At 34.0% G+C, this 21,847-nt stretch overlaps 2 protein-coding genes across 5 annotated transcripts; one reads left to right on the plus strand and one right to left on the minus strand.

The window, feature by feature from the left end:
- Positions 1-608: 608 nt before the first annotated feature.
- LOC105343378 (uncharacterized) lies at positions 609-13,100 on the minus strand. 2 transcript variants are annotated; one of them, XM_011450710.4, is made up of 3 exons: positions 12,936-13,100; positions 10,795-10,998; positions 609-1,889 (listed from the first exon to the last, which is right to left on the minus strand). In XM_011450710.4, exons 1-3 carry the CDS (start codon positions 12,942-12,944, stop codon positions 1,161-1,163), a joined length of 942 nt encoding a protein of 313 aa, XP_011449012.3. In that variant the 5' UTR covers positions 12,945-13,100; the 3' UTR covers positions 609-1,160. The 2 variants fall into 2 exon arrangements, with proteins under 2 accessions (XP_011449012.3, XP_065929184.1); XM_066073112.1 differs by lacking the exons at positions 10,795-10,998; positions 12,936-13,100 and adding an exon at positions 2,548-2,674.
- Positions 10,876-15,787, plus strand: LOC105343384 (transmembrane protein 177). Of its 3 annotated transcripts, none has more exons than XM_020073383.3 (3): positions 10,876-11,011; positions 14,043-14,234; positions 14,999-15,787. In XM_020073383.3, the coding sequence occupies exons 2-3, from the start codon at positions 14,184-14,186 to the stop codon at positions 15,758-15,760; spliced, it is 813 nt and encodes a 270-aa protein (XP_019928942.3). In that variant the 5' UTR covers positions 10,876-11,011; positions 14,043-14,183; the 3' UTR covers positions 15,761-15,787. The 3 variants fall into 3 exon arrangements, with proteins under 3 accessions (XP_019928942.3, XP_065929183.1, XP_019928941.3); XM_066073111.1 differs by lacking the exon at positions 10,876-11,011 and adding an exon at positions 11,630-11,656; XM_020073382.3 differs by lacking the exon at positions 10,876-11,011 and adding an exon at positions 13,200-13,390.
- Positions 15,788-21,847: the final 6,060 nt, after the last annotated feature.

A 21,847-nucleotide genomic window follows, 5' to 3' on the forward strand; every position in this document is an offset into this window, starting at 1 on the left:
TGTATAGATCACTGCATACATAAAGCAATATTTTTGTTGAGGGGTGGGGGGGCACAAATGGGAAAAAAACCCCAATAAATAATCATATCATGGTACAAAAAATAGGTGACAAAATGTGTTTACTTAAAAAATCAATGTATTATTATTTGATATGGTTTTGAATGATTTATTACAAATGTTAATGATTCATCTTTAACTTTTTGTGTAGTTGTTATCATCTCTCAGTACATGCCATTTCTTATTAATCTGTAATAAAAAAAATTGCATAAAGGTTTATTCAAAATTCTCATCGTTTTGAATAATGTTAATTTATTCATAGCTAACACAACACGTTTTTGATACTTGTCTTAATTAATACATATATTAATGTAGGACAAGTAACTCTTTTAAAAATATTACAGGTGGAATAACACACCTGGAAAACGTCACTCAAATCAACAGTAAATTATTGGAAGATATAATGATAAATAAACTATACATATGTCAAATAAGAGAAAAAATTGCAGTTTGGGAATAAAAAAAAATGAATATCTTAAAATTTGATTCTGTAAGTAACTAAAGCCCCTGCGGGATTCGAACTCGGGATATCCGGATCACAAGCCCGACACTTTATCCACTTGGCTATGAAGTAAGTTACATATTGCTATTGATAAAATCCTTTTGATAAAATAAATGTCGTTTAGATCAGAGGACAGCCATTTTGTGATGATGTGTTATTCCACCTTAAGAACTAGTTTTATAAAAACACATCAAGGAGTATATTGTATCACTCAATATTTTTCACTTCAGGATTACAGCTCATTAGTATTTTATGAACACTTCGCTAGCCAAGGGTTTTCAGTATACTGAAGATATAACAAATATCAAATCCATTATATATAGCAATATCGCTCGTTCTGAAGCAAAGACTTGGACAAATATTAAATATGTTCACTTTGTACAATGCCATTGTTAGGCATGTAAACTGTAAATTTTCCAAAAAAAATTATGAACTAAATTTTTTTTTTTTTTTCATTCAGTCAGGATTTATAGAACTTGTAGTAAACATGTATGATATCAATTGATATCAAGCAAAGACGTGCAAGGTCTTATATCAATTTCTTTCTATTCATTTACAATATTTATAAAGCATAACCCAACAGCTAAAATAAAACATACATTTATTTAAAATCTCTCAGTTTGTTTTCAAAAAACTCTATTTTGTTTGTCAAAGGTATAAAATATCTCCTGAAGAACCTCTGTCTGGGGTTTCCGTTTTTGTCGTACTGTCCGTCGTTAGACATGATATTGCGTTGAACCACACAGTTATAATACTCCAGTCCCCCGGTGATGTAATCCCTCCCCAGGGAAGCGATCTCTTCCTCCACGCTCCTCTCTTGCTGGATCTTGTAGTAATTCCACTGCTGCAACAGCGCGGTACCAAACACCGCCGACCACACCACCGAATACACCACAAAGACGAAAATCTGACGGAACCGCGTCATGTTCCACTGCACCACCATCGAATATAAACACAGAAACACGCCTTGTAATGTCGTCCGAATCTGGAGGTCATGCGAATCCACCAACAGACACTCTCTCATTATGGCGTACCTAATGGCGCTGTTGGTCCAGGGAATATGTCTATGCAAAGCTTTCCTCCCTGATTTAATGTGCTGGAAGCCTGTAAAATTGTGAACATCATTGTTAGCACCAGTTCTTTGATTGCTGTTTATGTCTGAATCTTTGTTCACCTCCGAGAAAGACATCGGTAGTCCTATGAATGCTCCGTTGAGGGCGTGGAGGTTTCCCTTGTGGAATGGTTCACTCGCCTCCCGACTGATGATCATGTCTATCTTCTGGAGGTCAGCCTCTGTCAGTCTCTTAGTTCTCATCAAGTCCTTAAACACCTGAAACATAAGAAATAAAAGTCCTTTGTTCAATTTTAGTCTAATCTCAACATAAATCCTACATTTCCAGGAAACTATAATGTTGAAACTACTTTGTTTCATTTTGCTGATAGATTTAATGTGAAATGAAGCATCTGTACCCCTGTTATGTTTTTTTTTACTATTCAATTAGCTAGATAGCAGTTTCTTATTTTGTGATTTACTGTAGGTAAGTGGAATAAAGTCAAAGAACTTTTAACTCAGTATTTATTTTGATACGAAATACAATGATATATGTGACATACCGTATGTCCAGAAGAGAGAGAGAGAGAGAGAGAGAGAGAGAGAGAGAGAGAGAGAGAGAGAGAGAGAAGAGAGAGAGAGAGAGATAATGTATAAAATGAAAAGAAGAAAAAGTAATAATAGAAGTTCAAAAGAAACAATTCCAAAATTAATGATATTATTGAAAAGTCAACAAATATTTTTTTAATTACTATAATCAGGGATGTATATATTTCTATATATGTCCCTGGTATAGTAACATTTATATTTATTTCCAATTCTAAGTGATGATAACTGCATGTAGACTATTAAATTAAACCTTAAACATAAAAGTAAATGAATGCTTTCAAAAAGAAATATACTGTAAAAACATAACACCTGTCTAAGAGATACACACCCTACTAAATGTAGAGGTACACCTCAAATAATCAGAGATCATGAAGTCATCAGCTCTTGACACCTAACATCCCCCAGTGACAATTATCTACTCACTAACAGGTTACACAGCTTCCCTGTGAACTCTTGTAACAGACTTTTGACACCTATATAATTATCCAAGTAGAAGTCATTACCTTTCTCATAGTAAGCCTGTCCTCTGAATGGTCAACATGCAGGTAAAATAGTTCTTACTGTTAGTCTTAGTATAGATTAGTACTTGGTGCTCTACTCCAAAAATACTCTAATATTAAAGCATTATTTAGAGGTTTAGAATATACCGGTATCTGGGATATAGTGGGTAGTTCTATGTCTGGATTAAGTGGGTAACTCTACGTTTGGATTTTAAAGTGGGTAGCTTTATGTCTGGATTAAGTGGGTAGCTTTATGTCTGGATTAAGTGGGTAGCTTTATGTCTGGATTAAGTGGGTAGCTTTATGTCTGGATTTAGTGCATGGTAGCTTTATGTCTGGATTTAGTGCATGGTAGCTCTTTGTTTGGTAGTGGGTAGCTCTATTTTCATCCTCTGTCAGTAAAATTACTGACAATGGCAACACTGGGCAATTACATCCTATGTGGCGTTTGCCGGAAGAACTGCGGTGGCTATAGAGCTGTGTATTGTGAGAAGTGTGTCAAATGGCTCCACAAAAACTGCGAACAGTTATCAGAGTTGGATTTCAATTTCTTGCGAAATTGCACTCTGCCCTACATTTGTTCTAGTTGCTGTAAGAACGATTTGGGGGCCTTTAATTATGACCAGTCTCTGAGTAGGTTAGGGTCTGCTATTCAGTCTGGGTGCTTAGAGATGGGAGTTAGGATGGAAACCATTTTCATGCGGGGGCAACACAAGCGTATGCCTTCAGGGGAGGGTGTTAGATTTAACCATACAATGAGTATAGATAAAGTAGCCACCCATTTGGCAGGAAAGACAGGTGACTATGTGCCTGTGTCGGTGAGGGGGGATGGGAATGGTCTGTTTAATGCCATATCAATGGCCATTCAGGGGGACGAGGAGCTGGCGTCTGAGATTAGGGTAAGGACCTGTCTAGAGATGTACCACCACAAAAGCTACTACATCAACAAGCATAAGGTAGATTGCATAGACTTTGTAAGTCCTCCATACGAGCAAGCTGTTCAGGAATGTGGTCAGAACTTCCATTTTTCTAGTTGCTGGACTATGCATGCTGCTGCCTCTGTGGTATCTAGATGCATTAGGTCTCTGTACCCTGCAGTTAATGGTATCTGTGACACATCATTTCCAGTTTTAAACTGTTATTTCAATCCCCGCGCTCTGGGGAGCAAGCACACCTTAAGCATTCTATGGTCCAGCGAGTCAAAACACAGCCGGGGTATCTGGGTCCCCAACCGTTTTGTCCCTATGTTGCCCCTCTCTCTTGAGAAACCTTCACAAGCATCTTCTAAGGTTAGTGCACCCCTTTCCATCTTAGCACATCCTTCTGCAAAAACAACACACAATCTGCCTAGTTCTACAGAAAATACAGAGCGTCTTCTCTCATTGAAGGACACTAGCAACTCTTCACACACACCTGTAAAGTCTGACCTGTCTAAACAGACAGACCTGGCTGTAGGTGTTAAAGATTGTAGTGACAAACATTGTAGACCTTCTGGTAAAAGAAAAGCCACTGACGACAGACAAAATGAAGACACCAAACGCAGACGGACAGAGTCTGATCATGTTTCACAGGATCACAATTTGGCAGACGACATGCAGAAAATTTACGAATTAGTGGAATCTGGTAACTCTTTGGTCAAATCGATCATCCATGAAAAGGGCAAGGCCCCCGGTCTGGTTTTGTACACAGACGATCAGATCGATGACATTAAGGCTCTGTGTTGTAATGGGCAGACAGTTTTAGGTGTTAGTAAACCAGTCCATCTCTGTGGGGTAACCGTGACTACAACCTATTACACACAAATCAGGGTGACAAGAAAGAGCTCCAGGTCTAATAACCACCCAGTCTTTTTGGGCCCTCTGTTCATCCACGGTGACACTGACTTTGAGTCCTACAGCCAATTTTTCAATCACCTTACAATCAAGCTATTCGACACAGACAAGTCGAAGTTGGTATTTAGTTCACATTGGGATGCAAGTCTTGTCGAGGCTATTTCGATGTTTTTTCCAGGTTTGAAACACATCAAAAAACAAAAATCTTTCAATCACGTTATGAAACTGGCAGCTGATGGCAAAGGTCTTCTTCATCTGGTCAACAGTTTGTACATTACCATTAGGGCACAATATGCTGAGCTCAAAAGATCAATATTATTATGGGTAGGAGAGTATTATCCGGCCGACACACACAAACATTTCAGCTCTTCACATACGCTTTGGGTATCCATGACAAGAGAAGAAAGAGACAGGCATTACAAAAGGTTTCTAGATTATATTCCTGAATGTTGAAAATGTCTCAACCATGTTTATTGTTAACAAAACTGCAGTGACAATACAGTGATTTGTTGACTATTGATATTATTATTATAATAACAGCTTTCATGATAGTGTAGGGTTAGTTATCCTTACTTCTCCCCGGCTAGCCGGGTGTGTCCAGTAATAAAATTTGGATTTGGTGCAGGTTATAGAGTATGGTATGCTCTTTCCTAGCACGTAATTACTAGATCTGGAGATAGGCTTCTTTAAGAAATAATGCATGCTTTAATCCAGTGTAATCGCTACTAACCTATTCCCAATTACAGAAGGGTGTTATGGAATACCTATTTTGGGTGTTTTTACTCATTAGAGTGATTTTATAGGCATATATATTTTAGGTTGGTAGGATGATATTACTTATTTCTCCCTTGCTAAGACACGTGTGCTAGGAATTCTTATTCCTCCCTCACACATAGACATGTGTGCTAAGTAATATACTGTAAATTTGAATTCCTTATTTTGTCCAAGTACTCAATTTTGCCACATCATTACTTTATATCAAATTGCGAGAATAAAAAATTGCGAGCACCAATTTTCTGTCATAATTCTATTTAGTTCAAAATGCCTGAAAAATGTACCGTTTTTGGGAAGAGTGGGATGTTTTTACTTATTCCTCCCTCACATATTAGATGCCTGTGTATAGGAATAAATTTTATGAGTGGGTCAGATGTTTTTACTTATTTCTCCCTCACTTAGATGTGCCATTTATAGAAATAAATTTTTTGTGAGGTTGGGTGATGTTTTTACTAATTCCTCCCTCACTTAGAAAATTAATGTGTCTTTACTAGGAATAAATTTTTAGGAAAATGGGTGTTTTTTCTACTTATTCTTCACTTAGTTAGGGAATAGTGTTTGGTTGAGTGGGGTGTTTTTACTTATTCCACCCTTGCTTATAAGTGTATGTTTGGGAATAAAGTTCTTGTTTTACTTACCTCTTCCCTACTTAGAGACCTTAGAACCAAGTTTTTAAAAATACAGTAAAACATGCTTATAAGCAAACATGTTTATAATGAATTAACGCTTTAAGTGAAGTGATTTTTGTTCCCATTGGGTTTTAAATACATTGTGAGGCAAACTGATTTTAGAATTTACGTTTACTTCTCTATCTCCAATATACTAGTAATCTGACTAGCAGTTAATCCTAGACAAGAGGCTCACGAGTCTCACTTTTGTCCCTCAATTGCACAGCTGCAGCAATAGCTATACATTGCTATTTAAGTTTGAAGATATACATATATATGTGCTATTAGGTTGCTTTTGCTATGTTGGGAACGCGGCCCAAACTTAGTCACTGTGATGACCTGTATCAGCAGTGAAATGACTTCCATTTCACTTATGATAATTTTTAGCATTTTTTTTAATAGTGTACATTCTTTTATTTTATTCTCGTCATGCATGTATATGTTCCAGTACTTTTAGCAATTGTTTATGGACATCTAAACATTCTTTATTATTTATTTCTGAGGGGTTTTACCACATTTACTTCTTGACATCAAAGGATGACAGTGCTAAGTTAATTAGTTGATTAGCCACTAGCGACAACCTAACACAATAGGCAATTCAAAGAAAAACATTACCGGTACTGTATACAGGGAAATATTCACCACCGTTTTATTTTCGCCTCTTTTGACCTCGTTGTGAGCGGGCAAATTTTAGATTGGGTAAAACTATTTGCAAGTGTGGAAGGGCGAAAATTTCACAGGGCGAAAATAACCCTGTATACAGTGATTCTTGTTAAAATAAGTTTTTTTAAGGGAGATAGTTTTTAGACTTTTGGACTGTAAGGATCAGAGAAACCATGTAGGCTGTTTAGAGACAAATTTCCAATTTACTATTTGGGTCCTTTACTCCAAATTACTGTAAGATAGGAACAAGACTTTGTTTTTATTGTTACCAGTGTCTGTATATATTGGGTTATCTAAATTTCAATCTTTAATCCTGCCATTCGAACTTTTGTGCATTCTTCATTATTTAATTCCCCTTGAGCTAAATTCCCCCAATAAACATTTTTGTCCATTATAAGTTAATCATTAATTATTATAATGTGATATTATGTTGGGACGGATCACAGAATGGTCGAGAATTTGGTTCGTTTTCTATAGAATTCCTTTCACAGTGCATTCCATGTTTCTTTGGATTTCTGTGCTCTCAAAACTGTTATATGTGACTCTAACATTTTTATGAAAAGGGAAAAAAACCCAATCCATACAGAGACAGCGTGCCATTTCCTGTTGGTGAGTACAGCCACTTTTATCACATGTGACACAGTTTAGATAACTTTCTATTGCTTTTATGTTTGACATTTACAGATTGAATATTGTTTAGCTGTTTTTATCACTGATAATGGCTCCCTCACTCCAAATCCCATCAATGTCCCAAAATACTTCCAATCCTAACAACTTTTTGGCTACTATATCAGCTGCAAGAACAAAATTCAAATCAAGCTCTTTAATGCCCTTGTTGATACTGGTTGATGAAATTTTTTTCTCAAAGTTTTGATGAACATTTACAACATTTTTCAAAAACTTTGCAAAGCCAATCTTACCCTTCAGCCAACAAACTGTCACTTTGCTGCCAAGAAAGTAAAATAACTTGGACACATCATTTCTGAGAAAGGAGTTGAGGTAGACAGAGCTAAGATTGCTGCAGTAGCTGACTTCCCACAACCTTGAAACTCTAAACATGTTGGTAGCTGCCTTGGGATGTGCAAGTACATGTACTATCGAAAAATTCATCAAAGACTACAGCAAAATCTCAGTGCTCCCATTTGAATCTTCTTATGAAGAAAAATATCAATTTCCAGTGGAAACCAGAACATTCACTGTTGCTTTCAACCTTCTGAAGAGAAAATTACTTTCAGCATTCGTCCTTGTTGTTCACGATTTTAGCAAACCATTTGTATTATCTGTTGCTGTCATTTGAAACATGTAGGACTTATTAAAAATGGGACAAATAAAGGAGGATGGGGGATGTGCACTCTGGGATCAGGAAAAGGGATGGCATAGAAACCATAAAACATTAAACAACTTTGCATTTCTGCACCTCTGCGAAATTATAATTCTACTCTCAAATCATGACTGCATGGCTGGTGGCAGACACAGAGGACATGAGTACAAATGCTGCTCTCCGCGCCAAGTGCTACTGGCCAAATATTCAGACATTGAACAATACACCAAAACCTGCAAAACTTGTTAACAGGACTACCGGTACAAGTGGAAACTATGCTAATGAAATTCTAAGTCATTTGTTCGAACCTTTCTTCAGAAAACTTGACACAGAAAGCAGTGACTGCAATTCAGGGAAGGATGTGTCTAAAGTCTACTTCTTTAAAGACAGACCAACACTTTCCATGCTTCATCTTACTCCTTCAAAAGTCAAAATGTCAAGAAATTGTCACTCATCTTCAGAATGCATTTTAGCATTTATAATGACACTCTATGATCACGCAAATCTCTTCCATACAGATGCAATCTTCTAAATTGTTCAGCTGACTGCAAATTAATTAATTTTTTTTTTTTAGAAAAAAAATAACTATCAGATTTTCATTTTGGGCCATTTGATATATGTCCTGTGCCCTAGGTAATGTGTTTGCACAGCACATTGTCACCAAAGAACTGCAAATGGTAGCATTGTCTAGCCGCCTAACTAAAAGTCATTTTTTGATAATTGTCTAATTAAATTTGTTTTTTTTAAATAATGTGAACATTTATGTATATTTTTAACTAAAGGAAAACGTTATTCTTTAAAAACATCTCTCTACTATTAAGTTTTATGCATATATTGGCCACTAAATAATATTTTCCTAGCTCATGAAGACTGATTTCAATGAAGACATTTTTAGACCCTCTGTAAGCAAAACTTTCGTTTTATGAAAAAATTATTTGATAAATTTTTTTTATCTAAATATGAATCAATGGGGAATTGATTATACTCTTTAGTAGATATTTTTTTTTGAATATCTGACAGAAATTTAAAATATATTTAATCTGTAGGCGGAAACGGGCATAAGCGTTCACAGTTCTTTCAACTCATAATATTTTTCCTCTCAATTCTCCGTTCTGTTTCTCCTAAAAAATTCTACATTAATTTTTGTTTAATTTATTGAAAAAACATTAAAACATCTGTAAGTTATGAAGCAGTGGAAATTTTGGTAGTTTCTCAAACTGCTGGGGAATGGTGAAATGTTCCATGTAGTACGAAATAAAACTAAATTTTTTCTGCCAGAATAATTTTTGTACTACTTGATATCATACCTCATTTTTGCCAAAATTTTGTTACAGTATCTAAAATACCATTACTTTTTTGTATCTAGGTAATCTATAGGTATTTCTTTTGTGTCACATGTTGATGTCTTGTGGTTGTGCTTATATTCAACAATTATTTTTCAATCATTTTTCATGCCTTGCCCTATGCCCAAATTTTCTTCAATAAAGAAAACATTGTGTCGAATATGCCAATACGCCATGTCATTCATAAAATAATGAATTTTTGGTTTAAATTGAATACTATGGTTATTTTATGTAAGGAATTAGTTTTGCCATTGAGATTTTCAACATTTCAACATTTTGACCCAAAGCCCCTGGGGTGTGTAGAGGGTGGGAGTAAAATAATTCTTCACCCTTCCTTTAACCTTAAAAATTTTACCAAGAGTACCTAATAAGTACAGAAGTTAAAAATGTTCAAATGTTGATGCTTCACTAACAAAAAAACCTAAGGGTAATCTGTCAATTTTTAGTTCACTGCATACAAGGCTGATAAGGATAGGTCACTTGATTTATTTGAGGAGATAAAATTCTACTGTACTACATCATTAACCTTTATTACCATGTTTTCTCCAGCTCCAGAAATATAAAGTTTAACCATAAATGATTAACTTATGGTTCATATAAACAAAATAAAATTCTCTCTTTTCGGGGCAATTCTTTTTTGCTGCGATTACTACTTCACTTATAGCCTGTATGATTCACTGAATAATGCCCCAGTCACACATTCACGGATCAACTCCACAGTTCTACTACGGAATATTTTCCACGGTTAACACCGGAAAACCAAATAATTGTTAATGCCCCAGTCACACATTCACAGATCAACTCCTACATTCTACTACGGATTAATTTCCACGGTGGACACCGGAAAATCTAATGATATGGAGTTAGTACGGATGCACTACAGAATGGATACAAATTGATACATATGAATTACTACGGATTTATATAGAGTTAGAACTGACTTCTACATTCTAAAACGGTTTAGTAAGTTTTTCTAAGGAAGTACTACAGTGGTTTCATCCGTAGTGGAATTTTGAACATGTTCAAAAATTGTAGCAGCTATACAAGTATTGCTACGTTTGGATACGATAACAGACCAATACATATCGCTCCGAATGATTCCAGATCGCTTCCGTAGCTAATCCGGCATTTAATCCGTGAATGTGTGACTGGGGCATTCAGCAGTTTACTATAACATTCATATCTCTCTTAAGTCTCTTAAAGTTTGTGTCTCTCTTTTATCATGTCTATTATTTAATTCATATATTAAGTAATACAATAGTTAGTTTGCGATTCTGCTTTGTGTATGTTGATAATATTTACAAGTATAACTGTTAGTTTAAACTGCAGAAAAAACACAAACGTAAAAATTTAAACCAGTGATTAAACGAAATGTTCTTTACTATTTTCTAACATGTTTCAATATAACTGCATATTAAGTGCCCCCCTGGTGCACATACACTGTAATATCTAATTAATACTGACATGTACTAACCTGACCAATGGCATCCTGTACGTGAGGTGGAAGAGGAGTCGACTGACCGCTGCCCCTGTGACTCAGGTAATCCTTGTAGTGATTGAGAAACAAAGTCTGTACCGAGTGAAGCGAAATCAGTCCAACGGCAGACAAGCCTAAACTCTTCCTGAAGACTGGCCCAAACAACACACGCACCAGGCGCTTGGACTTTAGTTGCTGCCACTGCAGAAAAAGAGTAAGATAATATCCTAATAGTAATATTTGTGAATGCCTCCATAGTTTTATATGTAATATGAGTTACCTCTATGAAAACGATAACAATTAATTTTCTTTAAACTGTAGTTCTACAGTGCATTAATTTAGTATCAGTGAGAGTTATCATGGTTAATATACAATGTATTTTATATCAGAGAAAAGATGGACGAAAACAACGAAAAGCAGAATGGATGGGGTTATTTCCTAAGAATTTTTCATTCATTTCTATATTATCTTATTTTTAACATATTACATCTGCAAAAATCATTATTTTCATTGCCTGGCTAAGTGTGTTCTCTATATATATCTGAAGAAATCATTGGAATTACTTATTTTTAAAGAGTTTGTCAAATTGAGGTATGTGGCCATGTTCTTACCACTTACATACTATAATCAGTCATGGGGTGAACTGGCCTAATCTGTATTCTCTTGAGAAGTGGACAGGCGCATAGCCTACCAGCCTACATCTTTGAATGGAGGCTATGCCATGCCCGTCCACTTCCAAAAGGGAAACAACCCAACCTGTGTCTTTCAAACTTGTCCCATATGGAGCTTTTCATTTCGTGCTTAAATTATCAGTTTTTCTTGGGAATTTCAGAGAAAACAATGATTGCAAGCCACTGTGGTAAGTAGGCGAACGAACGAATTGCAGACGTTTAGGCCCCACATGTTTAGGCCCCAAGACGGTTAGGCCCCAGGTAAGATGTTTAGGCCCCAACATGTTTAGGCCCCAAGATGTTTAGGCACCTGTTGTTTATAATAATAACTGATAGTTGAAAGAACATGGCTTTTAAGCACTTTGGAGCCAATAAATGCAATTTACTTCAATTTGTAGTAAACTAACAATCGTTACGCAAACATGGCGTTGTTTACTTTATATACAAGTTCTTGAAAAACTTTAAACACGAAAAACATTATGCTATAAACTTGCATGCACACGCTATCAATGATAGTATCATCCAGCATGGTTATGTGTCCGTGCTTTAAATCAGTTAATACCATGATCAAATCATACTATCATCACAAAGAAACGAACAAATGTTATATAAGGCTAAGTATTTCATTATTGATATTTCAAGAGAAGAAAACAAATTATTGTATTTTTTTCTATTATCGGAATCATACAACACTTGAATGTCATAAAATTGTTCAGTAAGCTTATTTATGGCAACTGATTTATACATAATATTTTTAAGAACCCTTATATATCCCAAAAGAATTCACCTACTTATTACCCAAATACAAGTGAAATATTATATATGTGATCATATTTCTATCTCCCAAAATTATGTAATTTTTCTGCCAATGAAGCTTTAACTTGTATTTGGCCTGTCTTCTTTTGGAGACCCGTCTCTTCATTGTTTACTTCCAAAGTGAGGTGTGAAACCCTCATTGTATTACTAGAAGATCTCTTCATTATCTTCTCCTATATAATTAGCACCTATCTTGAGAGAGGGAGCAGGATACGGTGGGGGTGTTGTTTTAACAATTTAATTCATGTCATACACAAGGTAAATGAAAGTCTTTACCGTTTCTTTGATCTCTTATTAGAAAATTAAATACAGAAAATAATAGGATGGAACAAAATGATATGATATTTAAAAATTAATAAATTATGCATAAGATGCACATTATACTTCTTTATAATTTTTAAAATAAATGAAGTTTAAATAATAAAATGTACATTATAATTAACTTATACAAATGTATGCTGGTCCCTAAACCATTATTCATTTAAAAAATAAAATTATAATTAACTTAGAAAAATGTAGACTGGTGCCTAAACATCTTGGGGCCTAAACATGTTGGGGCCTAAGCGTCTTATCAATGAAGGGCCTAAACATCTTGGGGCCTAAAAGTCCTGCTACCGAACGAACAAACTCGGGCTGAGGTAGACAACTCACGGTTCTCATGATTTCATCATCTATTTCGCTTGATTCTTTATGGTCTCCAGTTATCTGAATTCAATAAAAGTGTCGACATGTTAACGCAAGCAGTCTACCAAGCTGCCTGTCTTCTTGTCATTGCACCCACATGGAGCGACTTGTTGATTCCGGTTTCGCCGGTTTTCAGTAAACCGCTCCAAAGATCAATTTAATCAAACGCACGATTTCCCCATATGTTTAGTATTTGATTATAATTTTGATAATTTTTGTAAAATATAATGAATGTTATGAATTCGAAATTGAAAAGAAAAAACAAGACACCATTCTTTAAAACTAAATAATTCAACACGAATAACATAAGGAATAACTTATCTAATGATTATAAAACCGGCGTTCACCATGGACAAGGTTGACGTTGTAATAATGTAATTCGTTACTTAATGAAGCAACTGTAGAGAGTAATAATGAATCGGGTAAGTGTGATGAATGCACGGAGTACGTTTGTTGCAGAGTTGTATCGATAAATATCGCGATAGGCTCATAGAATTCGAATTTTCTCCTTTGGCTACGTTTTAATCCTGTTACCCAATTTGCTTCACATCAAATGGATCTGTATTTGATGGTGAAAATAAGGCTCTGCTTGTAAATAACAGCAAGTTGTCAATAGTTATCATATTTTTTGGCCCCAAATGGCGTTTAAAGGCATGTTCACATTAAATTACATGAACAGCAACATGTTTCTCATGTATAATCACCAAAATTGTTATTCTCTTTTGAGAAGTGGTCAGGCATAGCCAATTGTGCTACATCCGTGGATGTAGGCTATGCCTGTCCACTTCTCAAAAGAGAATAGTATAATCCTTCAATTCCAATAAAATTGAATAGTTTCCATGTGTAAACTGGTAAAAACATGCTTTCCAAATGCTGCTTTTTTATGCTATTTACTTTTGTATGAATGCAAAAAGTTTTCCAAGTCATATCACATTTGGTTTAGTTTTCCTTAAGTTGCATGACAAAGTGAGATATTAGCCATATATGTTCAATAATGTACATCACTTAGCTAAACTGCCCTGTACGAAAAGTACGATTTCTAATATGCAATTCACTTTTGCTTACTGATTTTAGTTACGTAAGTTTGTGACCAACTACAACAAGGCCATCATAGGCTCCCTTCTAGCGGCAGGCTCTGTGACAGAGCTGTTCGGCTTCTTTGCCCCTGAGACTGTGTTCTTGCAAGATTATAAGAATCTGCTTACATTCAAAGAAATGGAAGAGCCATATCCACTTGGTCCAAAAGTTGAGCAAGCTAAAAAAGAGGTAAACCATGCACATATTTCTTTAATAATTTTTGTCAAATATTTACTTTACATTACATTTTCCAGTGTCTTGTTCTGTCATCGTGGTCATAGACCAATACATTTCATATAGATATTAGGAATAAGGAATAATTCTTTGAATATTAGGAAGTGATCAAATACGATCAGGCATGACCAAATCAAACACAGAGCCCTTCAGGCTTTCATGGATTTCGTCATGGCCAACCATATTGGTCACCTCATGATTCGGAATCCTTAAAAAAATGTTCATTGATATGTTCATTGATACTGAAATAATCTTTATTTTGTTTTTTTGAATTCTGTGTTTGTAAAGTGAAAGGACTCTTTTATGGTTGTAAAATTTATATTTAATTACTATAAAAAATATTAGATGAACAAGAAGAAATTAGATTTAAAAAAAAAATTCCCTCAAAATGCTCTGATTTTTAACATTTTTAAATTAATGAACTCAGACCCTATATAAAAACACTAGAAACAGTTTTCAGAGTTATATATAAACCATACTTTACAAGAGTTAAACCATACTTTACAAGAGTTGAGCTTTTCATGGAAATGTTAAACATTTAATGTTTATTCACATCACCTGTGCCTCATGATGTAAAACAAGCATATTTATGAAATCGAATACTTATTTATGATGGCCAATATTTTCAAAATGGTATTGTACCATCTATATTCTTTAAGAAATGAAAGAGTAAAATTTTCATAAGATGCAGTCATGTTAATTGAATTTTTCATTTCCAGGTTTTTCAGGATTTAATTCGTAAAGGAAGATTCACACAGACACAGCTGGATGGAATTGATGTTATAATCAATGCTGACATGAACGATCCCTTCCACAAGGGAAATTTACACTCCAAATTTGGGACTTTCATTGGCCTCCCTATTGCATTTGTCTACAACTCTCCCGCAGAAGTTCCAATGGACAATTATCGAATTGGACAAACTATAACCATCGAGGATGGAACACAAGAGGGAGCAGTCCTCAAAAAGTCAATCATTCTAGGAAAAAATGCAGTGAAATACGCCCTGCTGCGGGAGTGTTTACTTACTGACAGTTACGACCTTCAGGTGAAGCAGGGGCTGATGACGCTATTTGTAGGTGGATTTTGTTTGGTCATGTATACGGCAGCCACTCGACTAAAACGGCCGGCACAGATTTTATTCAGGGCCACACCCGTTATTATATTGTACGGACTTCTAATCTTACAAATCTGGTGTAGGTATAAACAACAGAGAGACTCCCACGTGGACCAAGAGATTCCCTCGTTTGGTTCTGAATATGTCAACGGTGGAGCGGAATATTACACTCAGGTGGTCAAAAGAAACAAAGCGCTACACTTCATAATGAAAGATCTCACTAAAGACAACTTTACAGCCCAGGGGAACGAGAGAGTGAACCCAGTATGGAATGACCGAATTCGTGCGACTGACAAAAGGGACTTTTATAGGCAGCAGGCGGAAAAACTAACCAATGAAAATAAACAAGAAAATAGTGTATGTTAATTAATTGAATAAATTTATATCATTTTCTATTTATAATTAATTGTGTGTTGCTTTGAGGTGCTGTTGTGCAGTTAAGTTCATCGAATGCTAATAGGCATATATAGTACTACATTAATTAGTACAGCAATAGTTAAAGTTGCATCAACTCCAATTAACATTGTTCAAATACATGTATAAAAGGAAAACTCTTCTCAAGGTGAAGATACAATCTGATTACAAATCTCATGAAGGATCTAATTTTAATTAGATTGTACAAAACTGCAAATAGATCTGAGAATGACCAATTGGGGGCTAGCTCCGCAATGTCATTATATTTGCATGAAGATAAATATATCAATCAATAACAATACATGGAATTGTTAACAAGTCAGCTATAACTTAATTTTAAAGATCACTTAAGGAAAAGCATAAATTGAGATCCAATTGGTTAATTTGAAGTTCAATTAGATGACCTGGGTTGTTGTCAGATCTGTATGCACTTTGTGTTCTTGCAGGGATCTGTATTATAGACAGACTTGAGGTAATGCTAAATGTAATGGTACTGTGTTGCAATGCATTTCATGCTTTCAAAGTAATGCTAGTGATGTGTAATGCCACAATTTTTACATTACAATTAATGGCAGTGTAATGTAATTTGTGGATAATTTAGATTAATCAGATTGAAAACAAGACTTTGTTGCATATTAAGTCTCCAGAAAGTTAATCATTAAATTAAAGGGGTCCATAGAAATTTAAGTTTCAAGCTACCTTTATTATAAAAATAGGATATAAAAAAAAATAATAAAAACAATACATGAATAAACGTATTAAATTTTACATTTTATTCTTCATAAAGTAGTAACAACAGTAACAAATATCTTTGTTGTAAATTAAGAAGAAATAAAAAATAAAAGAAATTGATGAACAAAACATCATGGTATAATTCATCCAAAACACTGTATATAGGTACTAAAATCATCTATTTGTAGTACAAATTTTTCTCCATTGATTCATAAATACAAAATCACTCATTCATTTCAACTCCTGCACACACTTCAACAATCTGTAAAAGACTTCAAACGCACAGTGAACATAGGGTACAAACTGTTACTGCTGTTGGTCACTGTAAAACTAAGACTACATTACGAAGACTAATTTCACTTATAAATGCACTTACTTTCTCAAAAATAGAGAAATATAAGCTCGTTCATATATGAACACAGCACATGTACCAGTACACTAAATATTGATATACTCACAACATAGTTCAATGCAGTTTCAAAAATGCTGCTGTAATACTTGGATCACAAGTATATAACATATATACACTGTAGACTAATTTTATCTATGGATTTCTAAACAATAGAAATAAAATCTACAAGAGATACATGAATTGGTACATGTAACTGACGGGGCTGTCTACATCAGTGTAGGAACTTGACATGTTGGAGGTATATAAAATCAACAGATATGCAATTACTAAGGATATGGATGATGAGCAAAAGAACAATAACAATCTCAAGCCTGATAAATAGAGTACATATAACATATGCAAAACATTAATCATTTCAAATTGTTCCAAATTATGAGAGAGAGAGAGAGAGAGAGAGAGAGAGAGAGGAGAGAGAGAGGAGTGAGAGAGAACTGTAAAAAAATGTAATGATGGTACATGTACTTCACTGCTTTAGGACTTAAGTTGTTTTTACACTGGCTTGTTGACTGGATCAGAAGTGTAACATTTTCTATATTATAAAATTTTCAAATTAAGGTAGAACTGATGTCATTGAATAGGTTTGATAGACTCAAACAAATAACATTCATCCCCGACTTTTCTTTTCTTAGAATTTACATTGACATTTCAACAATTTTAAATCATACAGATTGTATTAAAAGTTGTACACTGTTGTTGATGAGTTAATTCTTACCCAGATACATGTACCAGGATATCTTTCTATGAAATAGAATGTAAGCAATTTAATACAATAGAATAAACTTATAGATATCATATTATTAATAACTTTTTAACATGACTTTTGCATATTTAATAATGCAATTATTAACAAATTAACTGCATGTAATTTAAAGTCAAAACCTATAGAAAAAAGCTTTTAAATGGATTATTTTGATTTTAGATAAAATATGTAATACCAGTTCTATATGCTAATATATTAAAGGAATTTGAATTCTCTTAAAATGTAAAACATTCATATATCTATAAATATATGTAATACATTTATTAAATATAGGCTGTATTAAGGATAATTATAAATTACTTTAATTAAGTACATGTACAAGTATATCAAAAATTCTCTTTTATGTAAAAATGGCTCGATACAATTTAAAATAGTTTCTCAAATAAGCAGAAAATTGTCCAATTTAAATATGAAAGATACAATACGTAGCATGATGTATAAGAAGTATACAGTGGGGCCTCAGATATCCGGACGCCAGATAACAGGACGCTTCAGTTTACGGACGATTTTATTTGGGAACAGATTTGTTTATACATTATTTTGTCTCATTTATCCGGAAATTCGCGTTCCGGATCCGGACAGTCTGTTTTTACCACAAAACACTTATTTACTACTAATCTTGCTTCATTTAAACGGACGGTAAAATTTGATGATACCCTACTCAGTACAAATGATTACCCCTGTCAATTAAGTTTCACGCCTTTTTTACGTGCTATACCCTAATGAGTAGCTTGTATAAACACACTGACTTCCCAAATCACTTTCAAAAATTGGAAAATTGCAAACAACAGTGTATCACACACATATCACACTTGGACACAAAGAATTTAGCTAGATTAGGTTATCATTTTTGTCCGATTAATATTTTATGACAAAATAATAAAATGAAGCAGAGTTTTTTATATCTAAAAACGTTCAGATCATCAGCATGTGTTGCTACTAGTATCAACACTGGGAGCCATTGTATACAAATACATTATCATTCATGACAACAATAGATACATTTCAGATATCCGGACGCTTCACCTATCCAGACGATTGGACTTGGGAACGAAAGCGTCCGGATAACTGAGGCTCCACTGTACATGCTAAATAGGCAAAAAAACATGTAATTTTGGATGAAAAATTAAGAATTCAATTCGAAATAATTAAAGGGATGAACATGCTTATTTTCGTTCAACTTTAAAAACATGTTTACCCCTATTTCACTAAATCAACTGGACTTTAATGGAAAAATGTCATTAAATAAACTCTGAAAAATTATATGTATATGTAAATTATAGTTTGCAGTTTTGAAAAGTACCGGAGAAAACATCTTTATTGTTTTTTTCTAAAGGAAATGTTCTGTAATAAGATATTTAAATTTTCTTGAAAATCTGTCTGAAAACGCAGTAAATGCATGTATAAATATTTTGAAACATATATATATATATATAATTGGTAAAAGATCAAAACCATCTAAACATGCAGAAAAATTCACATTGGTCAGCCATCTACTACTTAAGCTAGGTCTATACAATTATTCTGTGCTTAATTTGTACTGATAGTTACAAATTTTCAATATTCAAAAGTGTTAACAGAACTATTATATATCAGCAAAAAAGTCACTCAAGTTACTAAGTGACCCACCTTGACCTTAATCATCATATCTCTGGGATTTCACACCCCCGATTATCGTTAACCAGGTAATTTATTAGAGGCTGGAGTGCTCTCCTGTCCATTGAGTCTAAGATCCAATCCCTTGATATTGTAACGATATTGTAGTCACGGTAGAGCCCTGAAAATAGCACAAACATTTGCACTAATACTCAACTGGAACATTTATATTTATTCAGTTCTGGTAATATAACAAATCATATTGGACAGATATTTGGAGTGTATGACCTCTGTAGTGACTAACATCTTCAAAGCATACAGTGGCTGACTTCTGTATTACAGGGAGTACTGTAAATTCCTTATATTACGTAAGTTTTTAATTCCACGATCCTGTGGTTTGTATCAAATCGCAAAAAAAAAATTCGTGAACATGGAACTTTTCTCTTTATTTCTTATAGTTCTCAACACTCAGAAAATAATGGCGGAATATTTTACGTAGAAATTCATTCCTCGCATTTAATTAGGGATCTACAGTAAACAACTGATTGTCACAATGACTTATAACATCTTCATACAGAGTCTGCATTCAGATACAGCCACTGAATTCTGTGTTGATAGTGACTTGTTTCTGTAATGTTAGTGACATACTGTGGTTTTATTAATACTCAGGGGTATCAATATTCGTGGATAAAGTGAAAATCACAGTTTCAAGGATATGTAAATTTGTGGCCAATGACCCTATCAATTAAAATTGCACTTCAATGAAGTGTAATAGAATAGGAGAAATGACTACAACTAGGCTCGAACTCGGGACCCTTCAGTTTAAAAACCAACGCTCTACCGACTGAGCTAAAGGGTTAACCCACTAGCCAGTGCTAATAGGAGCGTGGCAGTACTGAGCCTTTATATACACACTATTACAGAACATTTAATCTCACGGATCAAGTTAACAATGAAATCCACGAAAATTGGTATTCATTAATGAAACCACAGTTACGTCATCAGCACTGAAGTGACTTACTTCTGTACTCCCATAAGGCGTTGGTTGAGAGTTCGAGGCGACTCTCACACACAGAGTATGACGAAATGAAGAGGCTGGTGATCTCGTCGTCTAACTCCAATGGGGTGTTGCGTACTGCACCTCCACAACTTAAGATTCTGTTTTTCAATATTTCTACAAGTATACACATGCAGCAGTGTTAATGTCTACTTTGTAGAAATACGGGAAAATGTTAACTATGACAACAAGTAATCAAATTGCTAAAAACCCAAAAACCTTTAACGTGACTGTCAGTTCAGGGGACCACACTTTTAGTGTCATACAAAGTGGCATTTACAATGCGATTTCATTTAATATAAAATTTATATCATGATAAAAACACTTTTAAAAAATATTTTGTAATAAAAGTGTAACAGATGTGTTTAAAAAATATTTATTTTTTTTGTATCATTTTCAATGTAGAAAGTATTAGATTAAGATAAAAAGTCACAGCCGTGACGGGGTGTCGAACCGCGTACCTATCGTGTGTTAATCGGGTGACTTACCCACTAGTCTATGTGTCGCACTGCTTATATAAGTTTTTTTTAAAGATAGTCCTTTAGTCAATGGATGTTTTCATATAAATATTATTTCGATATTTTTCACGCTAAACAAATTAAGATAGTTGTTTTATTGGATAAACCTCCGATTACTTATATTTTTCTTTAATATATATAAATCATTTTTAGATTTTTTGGTAATATAAGATTTTCTTTGTTCTAAAACTTCCGGTCGCTAACTTACAGCCATTTGAAAATTGCTCTCGACCGGGACACATCATTTAAATGTAAGTAAGAATACAATTGAAATTTTATGTCTGTATGTATGTATAACATGATAAGTTGTTAGAATAGCTTATACCTTTATATATGAATTATTTAGGAATGAATTTAGAAGATAAAGTTATTTTTAAATTGTATCACAGAACGTAAACCGGTTTGATCAATTTGTCAGATTTATAGAATAACATAAAAAGGATTATTTAGGATTATTTATTTATTATTAATATGATACTTAAGAGTATATATGCACGTGGATATTGCATTTTATTTTTGAATTTTAGAAATATTTATGGTATTAGTACAAAACGATATTATTTATTAACAGGTGTGTGTAGCCGACATACATAGTATAACTACCTATAAGGAGTTACTATACGCTCTGTCCCACCCTTACTTAGGGTATGTATATATTATCATTTGTACTAGCATATTATAATTGATTACTACTGTAAACTATGTCCATATTTATTTGATAATTTCAGTAGTAGAGAGAAAGAATTATATTTAAATGTTTGCATCTATTTAATTCTTGTTTAATACGAATATATTTTAACAGATAATTTTATACTTACCTAAATTTACGTGCTTATAAATGAAATGTTATATTACGACATGTATAATTACAGTTGAGTAATTATTTATATCATGTATTTGTAGGAACGACACATATACATATATATATAACATACTGGCATAAAGCGGAATCTCAAAAGTCTGG

Source organism: Magallana gigas, chromosome 10 (assembly GCF_963853765.1).
Source record: "Magallana gigas chromosome 10, xbMagGiga1.1, whole genome shotgun sequence".
NCBI lineage: Eukaryota > Metazoa > Mollusca > Bivalvia > Ostreida > Ostreidae > Magallana > Magallana gigas.